Source organism: Oncorhynchus mykiss, chromosome 3, assembly GCF_057628025.1.
Source record: "Oncorhynchus mykiss isolate SJ-2025 chromosome 3, ASM5762802v1, whole genome shotgun sequence".
NCBI lineage: Eukaryota > Metazoa > Chordata > Actinopteri > Salmoniformes > Salmonidae > Oncorhynchus > Oncorhynchus mykiss.
In genome coordinates, this window is record NC_143024.1 from 62906967 (window position 1) to 62931056 (window position 24090).

Genomic DNA, 24090 nt, shown 5'->3' on the forward strand with positions numbered 1-24090 from the left:
CCGCCAAACCTCCCCTCCATTCTCCCTGCCTTCCTATAGTCAGCTCGTACCCTCCTGGCTGCTCTAACTGAGATGGCAGTGTGTTTTTAGAGAATGAAGCTCACTACAGGGAGCTGAGGCCTGCCTAGCGTACTCCATTTATGAACCAGATACTACTACACGGGCTGTTGCGGTGACCGTATTACCGCCACACCGGCGGTCACAAGTCACGATGGCAGTCAAATTCCACATGACCGTTTAGTCGCGGTAATTAGGCATCTCCAAGCTCTGATGCTGCTGCTGGTCATTAGTGGCCTACCAAACTTGCAAACTATACTCCATATAGCCTACCTGGGTGGCATGAAAATATACCAGGGGAAAAAGCGTCCCCCATTCGCTATTTAAGTGCATGGATGACATGTTTTTTTTCAGCTGCTTCCGTTTCGTTACAGGTGCATGATAGTGGTCCATTCTAAATCGAAACAAATGTCACATATATTATTTAGTATATGTGAAGATTAAATCAAGAATAGTCTGATGGTTGACAATATTAGCCTATCACTTGTGAATGGTGCCCATCATAAGAAACAATACCTTTTTTTATTGTGACTTGTTCTAATCATGGTCGCACACCTCATGTAGCCTAGCCCATAGGCCTATATGTTTTAATAAGGTTTATATCACAACTAAAGTGGCCAAATAACTTCTTAAAAATTAAGCACATTAATCCGCTTTACAAAGGGTGTAGAGGCTAACGTGTGTGTGTGTGTGTGTGTGTGTGTGTGTGTGTGTGTGTGTGTGTGTGTGTGTGTGTGTGTGTGTGTGTGTGTGTGTATATAAGCAGCGGGTGAATTTCAAGTTTGGGGAAGGTAATTTTCACCATTAAAAATGCACCTTTTGTATAATAAAAGCATTACTTGCATAATTGCATTTGCGTTCACTTTTGATAATGGTGTTTTCCGCTAATGGAACATTTGCGCTTATACCGTACTACCATGTGTGCATTGCTGCTCTTATAATGTGAAGAAATACCCTAATCAGCACTTTAAGATAAACGTTCTGATCTGTTGCGTCAGCCACATTGCATAAAAACTGTTTTGATGCTAGTGGTTGTATTAATTTGGGATCTATCGCATCCCGCAACTGACCCAGACCTAAGTTTGGAATATTTACAGTGCCTTGCGAAAGTATTCGGCCCCCTTGAACTTTGCGACCTTTTGCCACATTTCAGGCTTCAAACATAAAGATATAAAACTGTATTTTTTTGTGAAGAATCAACAACAAGTGGGACACAATCATGAAGTGGAATGTGCAAAATTATTCAGCCCCCTTAAGTTAATACTTTGTAGCGCCACCTTTTGCTGTGATTACAGCTGTAAGTCGCTTGGGGTATGTCTCTATCAGTTTTGCACATCGAGAGACTGAATTTTTTTCCCATTCCTCCTTGCAAAACAGCTCGAGCTCAGTGAGGTTGGATGGAGAGCATTTGTGAACAGCAGTTTTCAGTTCTTTCCACAGATTCTCGATTGGATTCAGGTCTGGACTTTGACTTGGCCATTCTAACACCTGGATATGTTTATTTTTTAACCATTCCATTGTAGATTTTGCTTTATGTTTTGGATCACTGTCTTGTTGGAAGACAAATCTCCGTCCCAGTCTCAGGTCTTTTGCAGACTCCATCAGGTTTTCTTCCAGAATGGTCCTGTATTTGGCTCCATCCATCTTCCCATCAATTTTAACCATCTTCCCTGTCCCTGCTGAAGAAAAGCAGGCCCAAACCATGATGCTGCCACCACGTTTGACAGTGGGGATAGGGTGTTCAGGGTGATTAGCTGTGTTGCTTTTACGCCAAACATAACATTTTGCATTGTTGCCAAAAAGTTCAATTTTGGTTTCATCTGACCAGAGCACCTTCTTCCACATGTTTGGTGTGTCTCCTAGGTGGCTTGTGGCAAACTTTAAACAACACTTTTTATGGATATCTTTAAGAAATGGCTTTCTTCTTGCCACTCTTCCATAAAGGCCAGATTTGTGCAATATACGACTGATTGTTGTCCTATGGACAGAGTCTCCCACCTCAGCTGTAGATCTCTGCAGTTCATCCAGAGTGATCATGGGCCTCTTGGCTGCATCTCTGATCAGTCTTCTCCTTGTATGAGCTGAAAGTATAGAGGGACGGCCAGGTCTTGGTAGATTTGCAGTGGTCTGATACTCCTTCCATTTCAATATTATCGCTTGCACAGTGCTCCTTGGGATGTTTAAAGCTTGGGAAATCTTTTTGTATCCAAATCCGGCTTTAAACTTCTTCACAACAGTATCTCGGACCTGCCTGGTGTGTTCCTTGTTCTTCATGATGCTCTCTGCGCTTTTAACGGACCTCTGAGACTATCACAGTGCAGGTGCATTTTTACGGAGACTTGATTACACACAGGTGGATTGTATTTATCATCATTAGTCATTTAGGTCAACATTGGATCATTCAGAGATCCTCACTGAACTTCTGGAGAGAGTTTGCTGCACTGAAAGTAAAGGGGCTGAATAATTTTGCACGCCCAATTTTTCAGTTTTTGATTTGTTAAAAAAGTTTGAAATATCCAATAAATGTCATTCCACTTCATGATTGTGTCCCACTTGTTTTTGATTCTTCACAAAAAAATACAGTTTTATATCTTTATGTTTGAAGCCTGAAATGTGGAAAAAGGTCGCAAAGTTCAAGGGGGCCGAATACTTTCGCAAGGCACTGTATTTATTGCATAGAATAGGTCGACTTTTGTACTATGGTGGATAGTAGATTGACATAGGCTTGTGCTTTTGCTGTTCGTTAGGCCTACTCATCTTGTTGGCTGACAAAGTAAATGTGAACAGTTTTTCCAATTTCTTCAATATTCACCTCGGAATTGGATAAGGACCTGTGCAGTTGCGTCCCTGATGTGTCGGTGTTAACTTGTAGCCTGTGAGAGAACCAATCACCTGACAGAGAGCCGTGTGAGAGAGACGCTTTGGATTGCACAGCACACTCCAGGAGAAGGGCACAACACAGCATTCTGGGCCGCAAAAGGCATGGAATTTTTTTTTAGGGTGCATTATGGTCACAAAGGGGATGCCACCATGAAATTTGAGGCATTATGTGCTTGTCAAATTGTGAATGAGAAACCATTGGCGTGTGTACAGCCTGCGCAAAAAAAACCCAAAGCAGAGCTCATGACTTTCAAACAACTTTTTTCAAATCATCATTAGTCTCATCATGCAGCCTTACAATGTCTTAAAAATAAACATATAGCCAACAACAGCGTATAGGAGTACCTGTTTCTTTGTTAACCGCTCGACACAGAATAGCCACATATGCACTCGCTCAAATCGCTTGGAGAAAATATTTAGATTTTATTCAGCTTTGTTCAATTGTGTTCTTCATACTATAAAATAATGCCACGGAATTATAAACTAATCTTGTCTGCTAAATGAATTAGCCGTTTGGCATAGCCACTTCAGGACCTAACATAAGGACAACTCAGAGTATGCTATTATTTTCTTCTGAAATAGACTACTTCTGAAAAGGTTCTTCATATCATGCTTCTTTAGACCTGTCTAAAATAATGAATTTGTGAATGTAGAGGCTATATTACATGGATTTATTAGGCTTTGTAAAATGGCTTGTAGGCTATGTGTGGAAGCTAGGAGATGCTACGTGTGTTTATGTTAATTAATGGTCAATTACCGTGAGACCGACAGTTATTTGCTTGACGATCACCGGCTGATGAAATGTTGTGACCGCCACAGCCCTAGTGGTGGCCTGACATATTGTGAGTGGGTTGTTAAGGTGAGTCATTCTGACTCTTATCTTGAAGTCAAAGGGATGACGATCACCGTGCAGTCTGTTAGTGTCCTTCAGCCTATTTAAGTGACCCTACATGGTGCTGAACAGCATCCGGCCACACGGTCCAGTCTGAAGTATCCTTTCTCCAAGCCAAGAGATATGAGAAGCTCTCCTTTCTGTCCTGACAGCCTCTCTGCCCATGGCTTTGGGATTAGCTATGACTGGGCCTTACAGTAAACTGTGTGCGCTTGTGTGCGTGTTTGTGTGAATGCAGCTGGAGTGTAATCTTATGTGCTCGGGGATCAGGCTGGGGAGCAAAGTTTGTAAAGGACGCATAATAAAGGGGCGGCAGGAACACCTGCAGAGCCCCGCTCCAGAATAATGAACACCTGAGCAGATTGGAAGCAACTCAATTAACATCATTGACTCTGGCAGTCAGGACAGAAAGGCAGGTATGGCGGTTCTGTCTCCCCTTTGTTCCCAAACAAAAGGGTCCCCAACGTATTCCGTTTAGAGTAGGGCAGGCTTTATGCAACCCAGACCAAATAATGATTCATTGTTTAATTTAGATAAGTCTCTCTATTTGTCCATCTGATATCGCCCTCTCAAGGTGTATACATCATTATATTAATATAGAGGCCACCTAGGTAACGTATTTCATTTCAATAGAAGCAGAAACAGACTGTTGCAAAAGGAATCTAAAACATTGAGTAACGTCTTTACATTTGTGTGCAAAGTCTGCGAACAAATTAGTCAGCGGATTAGAAATATAATGTAGTTTTGTTCCTCCCAATGTACGACAAGCTGACTTAATGGTGTGATTCAACAGAAGTCGAAATGAGTCATGTGTTTGCACACCTCCCTGTGAATAGAATTCCTACTACTGTAAGTATTAGACAATGTCACATCAAGCTTTCCTAAGGTTTAACTGACATGAAACTCAAATAATCACACCAATTTGTCATTTCTTTTTTTCTCTCAATGTCTTTTTTTGAAAGCTAATGCTAATCAACATCACACGCCATAGTGAAACTAGATGCTACTACTTGACAGTACACACATGGTGCAGAATACTCTTTGGTCCACATGTCTAATATGTAACCTCTGTGCTCCATCACCTGTTGTGACCCAGGAAGAATCCTCAACAGGTTCTCTAAGGACATTGGTTACCTGGACTCTCTGCTGCCCTGGACCTTTGTGGACTTTATCCAGGTGAGTCTCATCTCACTAGGTTCCTACTGCCTGCCTCTCTACTACTGCATGGGGAGGCCATTTCATGCCTGGCTAGTCCTGCTTTGTGGTCCGGGTCCTCTAATCTGGAAACAATTACTGTAGGATTACCCGCCAGTGCGGCCCAGCGCCCGCACAGATTTAATAAAAGTGTCTGCACATAGGCAGAGGGTGTGGCCACGGCCGCCTGGCGGTGCCACAACACAGGCCGCGTCGCCAGGGAACGTGTCAGGAGACTAGCAGAGTGATTGAGAGAAAGAAAGGTGCCACAGAGGAAATAGTGGCTACAACAGGAAGATGTGGAGGCGGTGGGAGAGTAGGAAGGAGAATGGAGGAGGATCTCTGGAGTGGCAAAGAGAGGGAGTGTGAGTAGCAGCCATGTAATATGTGGCTGGATGGACGGAGAGGTGCTGGAAGGGAACAGTGGGCGAGGAATGAGACGGGTCAGTTGAAAAGGAGACTATCCTCTAGCATCCTCTCCTGGCTGCTAGTCCACTGCAGGCCTGGTAGCCACGGCCCAACCTGACGCATAGTCAGGTAAAGTTACCCAACGCCACCACACAGCAGCGCAATAACCATCTCCCAGGAAAGAAAGGCCCGTGAAGATGAGCCAGCTCATGCACCTAGCACCACAAAAGAGGGAATGTTCGCCGCACAATCCAATGTAGAGCAGCAGGCATGGCTCCTTGGTTAGGGCCAAAGAAAGGAACAAAGCTGGGCTGAAAATGAATCCCTCCTCCACAATGCATGAGTGATGTTTGTGGCAGATACCCATCTCACAGGAGACAAAAGCCATCTTAAATGGTGAAAGCACAAAAGATCATAAGCACAAAGGCTTTTTGTCCACCATAGTTCCCCCATTTTTAATAATAAGGTGGATAATGGGCAGGGTGAAAGAATAACGTTGCAGAAGGCCAGTAGCACCAACCGATAAACTGTTAAAGCTAGACTAGGTCATGACAGAACAGAGGCTTGTGTTTGTTTTGCACATACACTATATCCTCATGTGTAGCCATCTCTTATTGTAGAAACACAACAGAAGTTTAACAATGCGCAAATAACATACACTATATTTTAATTATTGTCATTTGTTCTTTGGTTTGCTGTGAGAATGTGTAGCCTAGGCAACCCATGTTAGAACTAGGCTTTTGTTGATTTGAACTAGCTGGTCAAATGTGATATTGGAGCCCAGCCAGATACCTTGCTGGTACTATGCATACACAATGTGATCTTATACGGCAAGATAAATAGGGGCAAAGATGGCATAATTTCCCTTGCAAAAATTTGGCATGTGTTTTTATTTTGTATCTCTTTTACATGTGAAATAGTTGCTTTCACATGTTGACCTTATATTTCACATGAAACCATATTTTCATATGTATTCAATTTAGAGTTCAACTGTTAACACCACTTTTTTTTTTACGTGAGTTGCACATGGAAAATGAACGGTTTCACATTTTAACGTTCATCTCAAAATCACATATGCAGCTTTACATGTGAAAAACAAAACTTTCACACGTGGAATTGCTAGTTCACATGAGGTGGTGAAATTGTTTTCTCCTTACATGTGAAATGATGCTGTTAACTTGTTGAAGAAGCAATGTGTCCACATACAGTATGGAATTGCAAATTCTGTATAAAGGTAACTTAGCCTAATAATAGTGTGTTAAAATGATTATTTCTGATGTCTGAGCCATCGATTCAGAGTGTTACTGTTGCAGACACACCTGTCTTCTTCATACATTGGTCAGTGACCGTTGGAAGAAGCCCAGTGAAAAGAACAGAAACTATTGCTGCTTGTCTCCTTATTTATCCGTTTTAGAATTTAGCACTGTCAGAGTTTTTTTTTTAAACCCAACAACATCCAAAATACATAATCGATTCAGGTAAAAACAAAAATGTGATGTCAAAATAAGTTTACTTTGAGGTGTGTTTTATCAATTTACCTGATTTTGCAAACCGTTACATTGTACAAAATCTAGGCAGCAATATTCTTGCAATAAAAAAAAACAATCTAAATTTGCTCAAATTGAGCTGTATTTATTATTTATGAATTTGCCTTTTGATCACATCAAATCCTGCAATAAACTCAATTACATTTTTTTTATAAATAATTTGACAGCCCTAGTTGACATTCCGATATGAAAATGCACATGTGAAAGCGTAGTGGACATGAGTAGGTCATGGTTGCTCATGGTCACATGATGAGGTAGCCCCGCCTGTGACTTCAACATTAGTGTTGGACCTCTTGGTTCAGTGGTCAAGACGTCAGCGTCTCCCGTAGGAAACCCAGGTTTGAATCCCACCAGTTACAAAATCACACATGTGAAATGTCTGAGTCATTTTTTCATGAGTCAGACAGGCGGTTTTTGGACACGTGTGACATTTCAAATGAGTTTTTCTTATGGTTTTCCCATGTGACATTTTTTTCTCATGTGATTTGTTCATGTGAAACATCTCACGTGTCCAAAAACCATGTCTGACTCATGAACATTTCAAATGTAAAAAAATAAATAAATTGTGTATATATATATGGTTATATATATATATATATATAATTATTTTTTTACTTGTGAAATGTTTTAAGTGATATGTTCGCACGGAATTATGTAATACATGTGTCTGAACCGTGATTTTATTTTTTGTAATGTTGGACAAGTGCTTTTGTTAGCCAGCTCTTTCTGCTCTTGTTTGCAGGTGTCTTTTTATGGAGCACTCTTTAATGCTTTCAGGAAGGAAGATTTGATCAAAGTATTAGCCTGGACAGAAAAGCTGCTGATCCTGACCATTGTTGCTCATTCTCGGAGGGACATTTCCCCACAGTCATTGTTTAAATGGTTGTCAGGGGTAATAAAGGTAAACTCCATAAACAATGGCCTAAGTGGTTTATCTCCCTCTGTGGGGAGAGGCTGCCTCTGTGTGGGGATTTGCATCAGAGCTGGGCCCTTTATGGTGGAGTGAGCACTTCACAGCCATCAACACTCCCCCATACATTTCCTAACAAGGGGATTCCCTCAACTTGGGGAACTCAGTTCCATTCCAAAGCCATATTTTTTTCACGGGTCTCATTTAGCCGCAATTTAGTATATTGAAAAAAAGTGTCATTTTCTCTTCCCTTTATGTTATTTGGACAAAGGCAGAAATGTCAATTAAAAGCACCTCAGGCAGTGTAGACGGCCGGCCTTTGTGTGGACTTGACCTTTAAATCCTGGGTTGCCTGTGCTTTGAGTTAGGGGGCAGGAGAGGGGGGCAGGACAATACAGGAGGCTCTGAATGGACCCATCCCTTGTGAAGGCTCTTGCCCAAGTCACACCACTAACTGTGGGGTCCCTGCCTACATTCATTGGCCATCAGTTAAAATGTAGTTTGTCAGTAGAATATGGGTAAGAGACCAAGTCTGTTTGGACATATCCCTACATTTTGCAATGCTTTGGGGGGATTTTGAACTAAATATTCCAATTAGTTTTCTGGTGACCTTTAGTTTGAGTGGGGCTGACCCTGGTCTCACCAGTTAGTAACAAGCAGAGGCCAATGCAGCCACCAGTCATAAATTACAGCAGTAACACATCGGTGGTCTGGAGGAGGGAGGAGAACAGTCTGGGTGTACCAGAAACACTTTGAACACACACAGGGCAGAGGAGGATGGCCATTGTTTGAAAACACTGACGGGTGGATCAGTGATCCCTGTATAGTGTGGCAGATTGTGTGGTGGGCCTCTTCTCTGGTTTTGTGGGATATGAGAACTGCTGACATAGCCGTGAGTGCTGTGTAGGATGGGGTTTCACTGGCTTTCTCTGGTGCCTTTACCAGCCGGGTGACAGAGGAAGTGAAGAATGCACTGGCTCCAGGCACCAGACATACCTGGTTAGTCAGAGAAACACTAGAGGTATGTGTGTGTGTGTGTGTATGTATATATATATTTTAAACATTGTTATCTGACAGGACCATTGTCTTGCTGCATATGGTGGAAAAACATGAGTGAGACAAAGGTGAGAGGCTGAAAATATTCAGGAAACCAACTTGGGTTGTAAACTACACTTTAATTTAGAGTGTGTGTGTGTGTGTGTCTCTCTCTCTGTGTGTCAGTCTAATCTGTGCATTACGAAGGGGTGTAGTTGTGACTCTGACACCTAGCAGTACCACTCATGGTCATGTGATGGCGGGTAGGCACTGGCCACCTGTGAAAAGATCCCAGTCTCTGTGTGGTCTGGTCTCCCATGGCACTGTGGTCTGGCATCTCTCCTGACTCAGCCAAGCTGGACAACCACTGCTATGAGCCTGGGAACCTGTAGCGCGCACGCACGCACGCACACACACACACACACACACACACCCTAGTCTACTAGACTTGGCCCTGAGACCGCACCAACAACTCTGATCAGGAGGAGGATGATACCAAATGATGGCTTTGACGATGCGGTTGCTATTTTGTTATTGTGGAACACGCATTGTGGTTTCCTTCCTGTTTCTACGAAAATGCTCATGTGTTTGTTGGTGTGTGTGAGTGTGTGACAGCGAGAGAAAAAGGGCTGATTTGTATATTCTGTATGTGAGGGCATGCAGAGTGCAGGGCAGCTGCTTTTTGGTGGATGCTAGTGATTTATATGAGAGCGGGAGCATTTCAAAGCTTTCTCTTATTTCCAAAATGGGTGTGGAAATCAGCAGCTTGACTGAGCTCAAATAAGTGACTTATCTTACCTTTTCACAGCACACAAAGGCCTAATCCTGGGACTACTTGAGCCGCCAATGTAGACGGCGACCGAGACCACCACAGTATGTGTCGGGCCCTCCTCACCACACACAAAACACATTGACTGCAGCTTTATGAAGTGAAAATGGCACAGAAAGGGAAAATGTGAAGGAGGTGTCCACAGTAATTTCTCCCAAAGAAAGGCCCAGCATCTGGGCATTTAGGGGTAAAATAAAGCTCAAAGCAGAGCAGAATGGATCGGGTCACTCCTATTGTCCCAGAGCCCAAGTGGAACGGCCTTGCTTTGTTTCAGTACCACTGACCCCTACATTTTATTGTGCCTACTCTGTCAGGGAAACCCTAACCCTACTCTAAGGCAAAGTGTGTGTGTGTGTGTGTGTGTGTGTGTGTGTGTGTGTGTGTGTGTCTGTTGAACAAATTCCAGCGTCGACGGATGATTTCTTTACCTTTTTTCTCCCTCCATTTCCCGTTATGTATTTAATTCTTTTTTCCCCCCCAGCGGCCGTCTCTCTCGCTCTCAAACACTGCACGCTGTCACTAAAGAAAGGGAGGATGAAAAAAAGAGTTGTAAAGAAGCGTACCGAGTCCTCATGTCCGGAGGGATGTTTAATTGTCGGGAAGTGTTTATGCTCCGCTCTGGAACAACAGTCGCTATCAGTGCCCAGCACAAATATAGCAATTAACTTCAATTTTCTAAATTTATTTGGACATCAAAGACCTGATGGTATCACCTCCCAAAATAAAGCAATTAGGGGTCAGTGGAGATGTGAATGGTCTTTGGGCCCAGCAGTGTGCCCTGTTGGCATGAATGGGCTGCATGGCATCGCATACCTACAGTAGCTTTCTTCTCTGGCTAAAGGGCAATTAGAGGTAATGCTTTATTTAAACTGTTTATATACAAAAGCTTTTATCCACATTTATGTGCAGCTGGCTATGGCTCGCCTCGGACAGGGAGTTGTCCTGTTGTTCCTGTGTGGGGGGCTGGGGTCAGGGTCTATGTGATGTGGATGAGGGCAGGGGGTTGCTGGGGGAGGTAGGTCAGTGCTTATCGGGGCTCATCTGTGTGTAGTGTGGGTGGGGGTTGTGGTTTTCTCCGATGCTGACATGATAAGCGGCAGACCAGGCAAATGCCTGAGATGAAACAGCTAAGTCCTTGGCGACAGTGTTGCCCAGGGGAGCAGGAGAGGCTGTGGCAGGACTCCTCTCTCTCTCTAATGGATCCTACTGCTTCCTAGACTCCTTCCTTCCTCTGAGATGACCCTTCTATCAGACACTCACAGTAGACTGTACTGCTGTTGGGCCCAGCAGCTGTAGACCAGAATTTGATGGGGCCAAACAGACTTTTACACTAGACCACCACCAATCTCAGGGATGTGAAAAGGACTAAACTAGTTTTACGTACTGCACATCATGACACATCACTGTAGCAAAGCTCCAAAAAATATTTTTTGTTGTAAAATATTGTGTCATTTCAACTATTGACAGAAAATAAAATAGACCTGCACATTTTGTTGAAACGTGTAAATAGTTGTGCCAGTCACTCAGTGTGAGCTTGGATAACATGCAGTAATAGTGTGCGTCGCTCCCATCTCACTTTGCAGTCCGGTAGCCTTCCATCACGGCCCAGATTGAAACTTATGTACTGTGAAATTCTCGGGATCCGTTGAGCTCAGTAGTTTCCGCTCACTGCTTGATTGTGTGTGCTGCAGCGCGGCTATGGTGGGGCTGGTAATACCCTCTTATCTGCACTGTAAACGGAATTGAGTGGCTTTTCATCATAAAACGACATTGAAAGTGATCATGCTTAAACGTGCTCTTAAGCGCCCGATAACATCCGTAATTAAGGTGCTAAATGAAATGTTCATCTGGGAGGGCTAGTCTGAGACCATTGAAGGTAACATACTGATCCTAATCTGTTCCTCTTAGAAGTCTTCTGAGTTTGTTTCTAATTTCAGGGTGTGAGGTTTCAATTTTTTATCAGCTATCTAGTGAATATCAAATATGCCGCAGAAGTATATCCTTAAGGTAGAAGCTGTATTGAAGGACTCTGTCTCATACCGGTTTAGCATAATGCAATCTACCAAGTTAAACTGTTTTTCGTTAAATAGAACTCGTTTTCAGATTTTAGGAGTATTGTTTGTACTAAAAGAATGCTACATACAAAGATCATATTTGTGAAAAGAGTCTCTTCACTATCTACTCTTTCCACCAAGTTAAACTAATGAGAGCCGTCTGATATACAATACAGTGAAATGATGCACTGCAAGGTTCTCAATCTGTCGTCGGGCAGGAAACAGGTGTCTGCAACCACCAGGGTTTCCGGTGCTGCTGTGTCACTGCCTGCAGTCCCTCCCGTTCAGGCATCAGATTGCATGTGGCTAGTGGTCTACCTGTGTCAGGTCAGGTGGCCATTAACAAGAGTGATGAGTCATTGTGTTATTGAGGCCTATGTGAGGGCTTTGCATTCTGTGTGTACTGTAGTATCAGACACCCACAGTGTGGTTCCCACAACTCTCAGCCAGTCACAGTGACTATACAATGCCTACTGGCTGGGGCCACAGCGACTTGGCGAGGGAGGTTTAAACCTCAGGTGTTGAAGGCAAAGCCCATGGGGGTTAGGGTTAGGGAGGCGAGCCACAGAGGAAGAGCGGCAAATTGTCACCTGCCACTAAGTGCCATCGTCCTCTCACCACTGTGACACACACACACACACACACACACACACACTCTTCACAAATATGCTGCTGCTACTCTGTTTGTCTATCCTGATTGCCTAGTTACTATTTCCCCTACCTACATGTACATATTACCTCAACTACCTTGTACCCCGCACATTGACTCTGTACCGCTACTCCCTGTACGTAGCCTCGTTATTGTTATTTTTTGTGTTACTATTTTTCTTTTTTTATGCACTCTTTTCTTTACTTTTTAACCCTGCCTTTTTGGGAAAGGGCTCGTAAGTAAGCATTTCAAGGTAAAGTGTCCAACTTATATTTGGCGCATGTGACACATACAATTTGGATTTGACACACACACTCTCCTAATGTTGCTGTCACCTTCTGCCTTTGTAGCTGTGGCAGAAAACAAGTGTGTTTCTTACATCATCCCTAGTGTAACGACAGGCCTCAAACTTCAGCGGTAGCCCGCAAGTCAGCAGGGGTCCATTTACTGAGCTGTTGCGCTCACCACACCGCTCTGTTCTCTCCCTCTGTGTTCTCTCTCTCCCAGGTGTTCCTGCAGATCCTGGGGGTGATCATCGTGGCGGCCGCCGTCATCCCCTGGATCCTCATCCCCGTCGTCCCTCTACTCGTCGTCTTCCTGTTCTTGCGACGCTACTTCCTGCAGACCTCCAGGGACATCAAGCGCCTGGAGTCCACTAGTAGGCTTCACTGTCTTTAGGGACACGTCTGTTTAATGGTGGGAGACAAAGGGAGCACTAGCACGGGAATGCTAATAGACCATTGAATAGCAATTGAAGAAGGCCTTGGGCATTAGCATAAAAGGATAAAGGTGGCTGTGGCCCATGGGTTGCCCACACACACAGTTTCCTTAAGCGCTGGGAGTTCATGGCATCAGATACAATGGAGGAAATGCCAAGTGGGCCCGTGGCAGGCACTAGTTCATCCTCTGTATTCATCCTCTTTATTCTGGGCTGATAGCCCAAAGGCACACGGAAGAACAGGTCTGCTGATCTTAAGGAACAAAAGTGACTATTAAGAAGTTCCAATGGAACATTCAGGCTTTGTCTGTTTTTACGAAGCCTTAACGTTAATACATCTGGACAACAGGAATGCTAATGTTAGTCATTTTCCTTTCAAACCATTTATTTCAGAAGCACTGCTTTTGGTAGCAAGGTGTACATGAACATGTATGGGAGACGTGCATAAGGGGTATTCACGTTAACGGTCATGTCAGCTGAGCTTTGTAGCAAAACAGACAATTGAATGTTTTCGTTCGTCTGTATTGAAGCCGGATGTAACCATCTTTGTACAGTCTAGAAAAATGGTGTGTTCTTTTGAAAGAAATGAATAAACACTGTGTATACTAGTGGTGCTTTAAATATTCACGTCTTCATTCAGTGTTTGTTTGTTATACTCTACAGCCCGGAGCCCAGTTTTCACCCACCTGTCCTCATCCCTCCAAGGTCTGTGGACCATCCGTGCCTTTAAAGCCCAGCAGCGGTTCCAGCAGGCATTTGACGCACATCAAGACCTCCACTCCGGTCAGAACCAGAACTGACATCTAACCATAACTACTAGACATAGAATTGCATGTTTTAATTTGGTGTAATAACTATAGTATACAACCAGTAACCATGCTGTTCCTTTGCAGAGGCCTGGTTCCTATTCCTGACCACATCCCGATGGTTCGCTCTGCGTCTGGATGGCATCTGCTCCATATTTGTCACCCTCACTACCTTTGGGTGCCTGTTCCTCAGGGATGGTACCGTATGGGTCCTATATCAACAGTAATGTTGATCACCTGGGCCATTCATATAACCATACATACAGTACCAGTCAAAAGTTTTTGACACCTACTCATTCCAGGGTTTTTCTTTGTTTACTATTTTCTACATTGTAGAATAATAGTGAAGACAACAAAACTATAGTATGAAATAACACATATGGAATCATGAAGTAACCAAAAACAAAATATATTTGAGATTCTTCAAAGTAGCCACCCTTTGCCTTGATGACAGCTTTGCACACTCTTGGCGTTCTCCAACCAGCTTCATGAGGTAGTCACCTGGAATGCATTTCAATTAACTGGTGAACCCTTGTTAATTTGTGGATTTTTTTTCCTTAATGCGTTTAAGCCAATCATTTGTCTTGTTACAAGGTAGGGGTGGTATACAGAAGATAGCCCTATTTGGTAAAATACCAAGTCCATATTATGGTAAGAACAGCTCAAATAAGCAAAGAGAAACGACAGTCCATTATTACTTTAAGAAGACGTCAGTCAATCCGGAAAATTTCAAGAACTTTTCAAGTTTCTTCGAGTGCAGTCGTAAAAGCCATCAAACGCGATGATGAAACTGGCTCTCATGAGGACCACCACAGGAAAGGAAGACCCAGAGTTAGGTCTGCTGCAGAGGATAAGTTCATTAGTGCACCTCTTGATTGCAGCCCAAATAAATGCTTTACAGAGTTCAAGTTACAGACACATCAACTGGTCAGAGGAGACTGCTTGAATCAGGCCTTCATGGTTGAATTGCTGCAAAGAAACCCCTACTAACGGACACCAATAAGAAGAAGAGACTTGCTTGGGCCAAGAAACACGAGCAATAGACATAGGGAAATCTTTCCTTTTGGTCTGATGAGTCCATATTTGTGATTTTTGTTTAATTTTTAATTAATTATTTTTTTAAAATGTTGGTTCCCACTGCCGTGTCTTTGTGAGACGCAGAGTGGGTGAACGGATGATCTCCGCATGTGTGGTTCCCACCGTGAAGCATGGAGGGGGAGGTGTGATGGTGTGGGGGTGCTTTGCTGGTGACAGTGTCTGTGATTTATTTAGAATTCAAGGCACACTTAACCAGCATGGCTACCGCAGTATTCTGCTGCGATACACCATCCCATCTGGTTTGCGCTTAGTGGGACGATCATTTGTTTTTCAACAGGACAATGAACAAAAACACACCTCCAGGCTGTATAAGGGCTGTTTGACCAAGAAGGAGAGCTGCATCAGATGACCTGGCCTCCACCATCACCCGACCTCAACCCAATTGAGATAGTTGGTATGAGTTGGACCGCAGAGTGAAGGAAAAGCAGCCAACAAGTGCTCTGCATATGTGGGAACTTCTTGAAGACTGTTGGAAAAGCATTCCTCATGAAGCTGGGTGAGAGAATGCCAAGACTGTGCAAAGCTTTGCCTTGATTTGTTTTAACACTCTTTGGTTACTACGTGATTCCATTTGTGTTTTCATAATTTTGATGTCTTCACTATTATTCTACAATGTAGAAAAGAATACAAATAAAAACCCTTGAATGAGTAGGTGTGTCCAAACTTTTGACTGGTACTGTGTAATCAACCATATACACCTCAGGCTCTGCAGTATTTAGGTGAACATAGAGTACAGTGAGTTGGTTTCTCTCTTTCCTGGTGTGACAGACTTGAAGGCAGGTGCTGTGGGCCTGGCTCTGTCCTATGCAGTAACCCTCGTCGGCATGTTTCAGTGGGGAGTCAGACAGAGTGCGGAGGTGGAGAACATGGTAAAAACCTCCTTTATTGATTTAGACCTAAACTCAGCAAAAAAAGACATGTCCTATCACTGTCAACTGCGTTTGTTTTCAGCACACTTAACGTATATATATTTGTATGAACATAAGATTCAACAACTGAGACAAACTGAAGAAGTTCCACAGACATGTGACTAACAGAAATGGAATGAGTCCCTGAACAAAGGGGAGGGGGTCAAAATTGAAAGTAACAGGTAGGATCTGGTGTGACCACCAGCTGCATTAAGTACTGCAGTGCATCTCCTCCTCATGGACTGCACCAGATTTGCCAGTTCTTGCTGTGAGATGTTACCCCACTCTTCCACCAAGGCACCTGCAAGTTCCCGGACATTTCTGGGGGGAAATGGCCCTAGCCCTCACCCTCCGATCCAACAGGTCCCAGACTTGCTCAAGGGGATTGAGATCTGGGCTCATCGCTGGCCATGGCAGAACACTGACATTCCTGTCTTGCAGGAAATCACAGAACGAGCAGTATGGCTGGTGGCATTGTCATGATCATGTCAGGATGAACCTACAGGAAAGGTAACACGTGAGGGAGGATGTCTTCCCTGTAACGTACAACGTTGAGATTGCCTGCAATGACGACAAGCTCAGTCCGATGATGCTGTGACACACCACCCCAGACCATGACGGACCCTCCACCTCCGCTCCAGAGTACAGGCCTCGGTGTAACGCTTATTCCTTCAACGATAAACGCGAATCGAACCATCACCCCTGGTGAGACAGAACAGTGACTTGTCAGTGAAGAGCACTTTTTGCCAGTCCTGTCTGGTCCAGCGACGGTGGGCTTGTGCCCATAGACGACGACGTTGCCGGTGATGTCTGGTGAGGACCTGCCTTACAACAGGTCTACAAGCCCCCAGTCCAGCCCATTTTCAGCCTATTGATGACAGTCTGAGCATTGATGGAGGGATTGTGCGTTCCTGGTGTAACTCGGGCAGTTGTTGTTGCCATCCTGTACCTGTCCCGCAGGTGTGATGTTTGGATGTACCGATCCTGTGTAGGTGTTACACGTGGTCTGCCTCTGCGAGGACGATCAGCTGTCCGTCCTGTCTCCCTGTAGTGCTGTATTAGGCGTATCACAGTACGGACATTTCAATTTATTGCACTGGCCACATCTGCAGTCCTCATGCCTCCTCGCAGCATGCCTATGGCACGTTCACACAGATGAGCAGGGACCCTGGGCATCTTTCTTTTGGTGTTTTTCAGAGTCAGTAGAAAGGCCTCTTTAGTGTCCTAAGTTTTCATAACCTTAATTGCCTTCCACCTGTAAGCTGTTAGTGTCTTAATCACCGTTCCACGGGTGCATGTTCATTAATTGTTTATGGTTCATTGAACAAACATGTTTAAACTCTTTTCAATGAAGATCTGTGAAGTTAATTGGATTTTTACGAATGATCTTTGAACGACAGGGTGCTGAAAAAGGGACATTTCTTTTTTTGCTGAGTTTGTCTTGACTTGCCTGGCTGAATAATAGGTGAATAATATAATTGTACTAGTCTGCTATAGTTGTTTCTAGTTGTGCAAATGTATACAGTGCCTATTATACAGTTGAAGTCGGACCTTTACATTCACTTAGGTTGGAGTCATTAAAGCTCGTTTTTCAACCACTCCACAAATTTCTTGTTAACAAACTGTAGTTTGGGCAAGTTGGTTAGGAAATCTACTTTGTGCACGACACAAGTAATTTTTCCAACAATTGTTTACAGACAGATTATTTCACTTATAATTCACTGTATCACAATTCCAGTGGGTCAGAAGTTTACATACACTAAGTTGACTGTGCCTTTAAACAGCTTGGAAAATTCCAGAAAATGATGTCATGGCTTTAGAAGCTTCTGATAAGCTAATTGACATCATTTGAGTCAATTGGAGGTGTACCTGTGGTTGTATTTCAAGGCCTACCTTCAAACTCAGTGCCTCTTTGCTTGACATCATGGGAAAATCAAAAAAAATCAGCCAAGATCTCAGAAAAACAATGGTAGACCTCCACAAGTCTGGTTCATCCTTGGGAGCAATAAACCCCATGGGACCACGCAGCCGTCATACAACTCAGGAAGGAGATGCGTTCTGTCTCCTAGAGATGAATGTACTTTGGTGCGAAAAGTGCAAATCAATCCCAGAACAACAGCAAAGGACCTTGTGAAGATGCTGTAGGAAACAGTTACAAAGTATCTATATTCACAGTAAAACAAATCTTATATCGACATAACCTGAAATGCCGCTCAGCAAGGAAGAAGCCACTGCTCCAAAACCGCTATAAAAAGCCAGACTACGATTTGCAACTGCACATTGGGACAAAGATCATACTTTTTAGAGAAATATCCTCTGGTCTGATGAAACAATAATGGATCTGTTTGGCCATAATGACCATCGTTATGTTTGGAGGAAAAAGGGGGAGGCTTGCAAGCCGAAGAACACCATTCCAACTGTGAAGCACAGGGGTGGCAGCATCATGTTGTGGGCGTGCTTTGCTGCAGGAGAGACTGGTGCACTTCACAAAATAGATGGCTTCATGAGGAAGGAAAATTACGTGGATATATTGAAGCAACATCTCAAGACATCAGTCAGGAAGTTAAAGCTTGGTTGCAAATGGGTCTTCCAAATGGACAATGACCCCAAGCATACTTCCAAAGTTGTGGCAAAATGGCTTAAGGAAAACAAAGTCAAGGTATTGGAGTCGCCATCACAAAACCCTGACCTCAATCTTATAGAAAATTTGTGGGCAGAACTGAAGAAGCGTGTGAGCAAGGAGGCCTACAAACCTGACTCAGTTTCTCCAGCGCTGTCAGGAAGAATGGGCCAAAATTCACCCAATTTATGTGGGAAGCAGGTGGAAGGCTACCTGAAACGTTTGACCTAAGTTAAACAATTTAAAGGCAATGCTACCAAATACTAATTGAGTGTATGTAAACTTCTGACCCACTGGGAATGTGATGAAAGAAATAAAAGTTGAAATAAATAATTCTCTCTACTATTATTCTGACATTTCACCTTCTTAAAATAAAGTGGTGATCCTAACTGACCTAAGACAGGGAATTTTTACTAGGATTAAATGTCAGGAATTGTGAAACTGAGTTTGGGTGTATGTATTCACCCCTCTTGGTTTTCTTCACATTTTATTGTTATAAAGTGGGATTAAAATGTACTTTTTTTTGGTCAACAATCTACACAAACTACTCTTGTTTCAAAATTAAAGAAAATTCCATATTTATTTTTAATGAAGTTGAAAACCAAATATACAGTATCTTGATTAGATCATCTACTTTCCTCAGTCAAATCATGTTAGAAACACCTTTTGGCAGCGATTACAGCTGTGTCTTGTTAGGCAAGTCTCTAAAAGCTTTGCGCTCTTGGATTGTGCAATACTTGCACTTTAAAAATAAATATTTTCAGAATTCTTTCAAGCTCTGTCAAGTTGGTTGTTGATCATTGTTTGACAGCCATTTTTAAGTCTTGTCATAGATTTTTCAGGCAGATTTAAGTGAAAACTAACTAGGCCTCGGGAACATTCACGGTCTTCTTGGTAAGCAACATAAGTGTGAATTTGGACTTGTTTTAGGTTGTCTTGCTGAAAGGTACATTCGTCTCCCAGTGTCTGGTGGAAAGCAGACTAAACAAGGTTTTCTGTTTTTTTTTTACCTGAAACCCCCCAGTCGTTGCCAATGACAACCATACCCATAACATGATGCAGCCACCACCATGCTTGATAATATGGAGTGGTACTCGATGATGTATTGTGTTAGATTTGCCCCAAAGATAACTCTTTGTATTCAGCACAACAAGGAAATTACTTTGCTGCATTTTTTTGCAGTTATTACTTTAGTGCCTTTGCAAACAGGCTGCATTTTCTTTTTTTTTCTTTTTATTCGGTAAAGGATTTTTTATTTTCACTCTTTTATATTAGTATTGTGGAGTAACTACAATGTTGTTGATCCATCCTAAGTTTTCACCTTTCACCGCCATTAACCTATAACTGTTTTAAAATTAGCATTGGCCTCGTGGTGTAATCGTCTTTACCATCTTCCAATCGATGCTCTTTGCGACGCATTGGAAAAGCACCCTGGCCTCTGGTTGAATCTGTGCTTGAAATTCACTACTCGTCTTGAGGGACCTTAAATATAATTGTGTGTGGGGTACAGAGATGGGGTAGTCATTAAATCATGTTAACCACCTTTATTGCACATAGTCAGTCCATGTAACTTTTTATGTGATTTGTTAAGCACATTTTAACTACTGAACTTATTTAGGCTTGCCATAACAAAGGGGGTGAATACTACATTGACATTATTGAGAATTTTTGTCTAGATCAGTGACAATTATTACATATATTTTTTTATCTATTTCAATTCCACTTTGTAACCCAACAAAATGTGAAAAAATACAAGGGCTGTGAATACTTATGATTGGCACTGTCAGTGTTCCTGGCCACAGAATAAAATAGAACAGAATATTCCGTCATAGAATAACAACGATTTTGTGATAATGTTCTGACACTCCCAGATGACTTCTGTGGAAAGGGTGGTGGAGTACACAGAACTGGAGAGCGAAGCACCTTGGGAGACAGACAAACGGCCTCCGCCTGATTGGCCCAGGCATGGTTTCATCACCTTCGACCAGGTCAACTTCTCCTACTATGCGGACAGTCCTCCGGTCCTAAAGAACATTACTGCGGTCTTCAGATCCAGAGAAAAGGTGCCCACTACATATTCTTCTGATATGTGTCCATGTTTACGACAATGCACAACACACCCCAACACAATTCAGTTGATATGCAGCCAGTGTAATGGGTGCGGTGCTGTTCTTCTCTGTGTGTCATTATTTTTCAAATCAATTATTTAGGGGACATCTTATTGTGCTGCTGATTCCCAAGGAATATACCATTTGTGATTCATGGAATACATATCATGCAATTAAGACTAGTCAAGTGGATCCATTTGTTCACATTTGCATTCTAGGAGACCTGACGGTGACAACTGTTTATTCACTATATGAGAGAGAGGAGAGAAGATGAGAGGGAGAGAGAGGTAGAGATGGTTGAGGGTGATTGAAACCCAGCGTTTTTAATGCAGGGGGTGTATTTTGCATGGCCACGGTTCGCCAGGGCGGCTGATTTCACAATGGATGGGTTGATAAGTGAAGAGGCCTGGGCTCTGACAGCCCATGGGAGGGATCTTCACCCGATGCCGTGGGCCTGAACAGGCTTTGTGTGCATCCTGACAGTCCCCCTGAGACGACGCTTTCACAGGGAAACGAGCACCTATCTAGCACTCTGAACACTCCTCTCTCTCACACACACACACACACAACATGTGATTTGGTACATTTACTTTGAACTGTTAACTATGAATTTTCTTACATGTCTTACTGTACATTTCCATACTTCCAGTGTAGTGATTCCACAAGGTGATTTATACATTTACTTTAGATAGCCTTTGCATTCTTTGTTTGAATCCAAGCGGCATTGTAATATTGCTGATTTTAGTTAGAAGCTCATCTTTGGGAGTCGGAATCTGAGCTTATAGGCTACTGTAGGAAGGGATATGTGATTGATCCATGCGGAACATGGCTGATAGCACCTACAGAGAAGACACTGAAATGCATACGTTACGATAGCATCTTATACTATCATATCAACTTCAGCGGTATTCTGCTGTTTTAATGTCACCCGGCTTGTGGGGCTGTCACCTTAACAACTGATGTGCTGATATCAAACAGGAAGGAGCATCTCAGCAATGAGAATCTCTCATTCTGTTGGAGAACTGGCCCTGAAAGGCAAAGGTTCCATCATAAAGGACAGAGATGATTCAGTTTACAATGGTGCAATGGGAAGTGGAGTAGACCTTGAATTACGCACTTGGAAGTCAACTTTATACAAGGAAGTCTTGACATCAGATTTTATAGTAGAGAAAATGTGTTCAGAGAAAAACAAACTAACACTTTCTCTGTATGTTGAACTCTAGGTTGGCATCGTGGGGCGGACTGGCGCTGGTAAAAGCTCCCTGATCTCGGCTCTGTTCCGCCTGGCTGAACCTGATGGCAGGATTTCCATCGACGGCGTTCCCACCGCCGAGATCGGCCTGCATACCCTGCGCCAGAGAATCTCCATCATCCCCCAGGTATGTACGTTCTCTGCCCTCCCACTGCCTATTGTAGTCTATTGGCTAGGCTGCATTGTATAGCACGTCTTTAGTTTGTTCAGCATAATCCTGGAAGGCCTTCGATTGGACGTTTTTTATAGTACACATGACATGACTATGGAAGCTTTAGAATTGCCAAACAACATTACCTCAGTCATTTGTAGAGCGTTGAGTAGAAACGAGTTTCAGGGTTCTCTGACATGATCCATTATATGTCTTTAGCATTCATCAGACATGATGCACATTCAGTGGGGTGGGTGAACTTCCATTGGTAACCCAAACTCTCCCCGTCTTTGAGGTCTGGCCGGCTTTTTTACGTCACTGTTGGTTTCAAAGCAACAACAGGCTGAGGAGAATTACAGTCGTCACTCAGGGGATTTTGGAAAGTGACACAAACGGATGCCTTGAGACAGTTTTCAACTTTTATTTCCGCTTGTTGAAAGTGATACAGCATTAGGAAAATGCCACCCCCTGGGTGATTCAGCGCTCTGCGGCGGTGAAGACTCCCACAGCCCAGCTCTGAGAGGAGAGCAGAGCAGCTCTCTACCCCGTCAGTGACAGGAGATTAGCCCTCTACCCCCGAAACATCAGCAAAGCTGCTTAGAAGACTTCTCTACCCATCCCCATCCTCACAGTCTCACATAGGCCTACCAACATAATTTAGCCCAAGTGTTGAACAATTCACACACTGCAGCCAAGGTTTCCCCAAAACAAGTTCATTTAAGATTTTTGGTGTGGCTTTGATGGGTTTCTATTATCAATAGTTTACCAGATGAACTTTCACTTCTATATTACAGCTGGTTATGTTTTACCACCACCTGAGTTATGTCAAGGTAATGTTTTCCTATTGGATGCTGCTCGTTCTGACAGGGGGACAGCCAGTTGCATCGTGGGGTAAAGCTGCAAACGGGGTGGGGAAAGAGGGGGCATATTTAGATGACTTCTGTTCTGAACTCATAACTGAAACGTTGGCTTATCTAAGAGGAGCAGCACTGTATCTGTACACAAACCGAATAGAGATGATCTCTCAGGTTCGATTATTGTACTATTTTTTCCACTGTAAAAATTCAAGCAGGAAAGACGCAGAGTATGATTTGCTATTACTAATATTACAAGGATTGGATTTCTTCTGCTTATATTCCCATTTTTCACAACTTCCCTTAGAAACGGAAAAGGTCATTTGAACCCCCCCCCCCCCCCGTGTAAGTGATATTCACTCAGCCTTTTAAATGGAAAATTACTTGATATAAGATGCTTGTTGCCCTACCTTGTGATGTGGAATTCTCAGATTCTGATATGTATTCTATACATTGCCCGTGTGAACTTTTATTCTACAGCTTCCCCCAGATTTGATTATGATAAACTTTTATTAGTATATGGCATTAAAAAAGAATCCATTTCAGGTTCTATTGAAATCTCAGGAATGACTTCACAGTTCAAAATGAATTCGGCGGCAAACAGAGGGCTTAGAATTGTTGGAGCACATAATCGGTCTTTGGAAAGCTGTGCTTGAAAGCAGTTTTTCCAACTTAACATTGAATCCTCAATTAAAGTGAGTCACAAAACTAGTTTGAATTGGGACTTGAGCTGGCTTAATGACAAGGCAGTCTGCTGGTGGCAGGGGTAAAGCTCATTGGGAGTAGAGAGGTGGAACAGTTTTTAGGCTGTAGAGAGAAAGGGATGAACTCCTGAATGCTTAAAATTCACAGCTATGTTTTCAAGGAATCTGCTCAAAGTTAAACACTTGCCATGGGTTTCGAGACTGACACAAAAGACTGTGTGTGCGCGTGTGCGTTGCCTTCTCAACCTCATGTTAGTGGTGCTGTCACAGTGTTGGCTCAGAGCCTATGACCTGCATCAAAGCAGCCAACGGGGCATGGGTGATATGAGTCACTCCCTCACAACAGTATTCTTCTAACCACGAGACATGATTATGAGGATCACAACAGCAGTAAACACCTAGTGAGTCTTTCCAGT

At 43.2% G+C, this 24090-nt stretch overlaps 1 protein-coding gene across 1 annotated transcript in view; it reads left to right on the plus strand.

The window, feature by feature from the left end:
• The window catches only part of LOC110520162 (ATP-binding cassette sub-family C member 4), a 52383-nt gene that overhangs the window by 19891 nt on the left and 8402 nt on the right, over positions 1-24090 (plus strand). The window contains exons 20-26 of the mRNA XM_021597287.3: positions 4926-5005; positions 12963-13113; positions 13837-13956; positions 14067-14177; positions 15846-15946; positions 20477-20668; positions 21937-22092. Coding sequence (XP_021452962.3) covers positions 4926-5005; positions 12963-13113; positions 13837-13956; positions 14067-14177; positions 15846-15946; positions 20477-20668; positions 21937-22092 — 911 coding nt within the window. The remainder of the gene's footprint in view (positions 1-4925; positions 5006-12962; positions 13114-13836; positions 13957-14066; positions 14178-15845; positions 15947-20476; positions 20669-21936; positions 22093-24090) is intronic.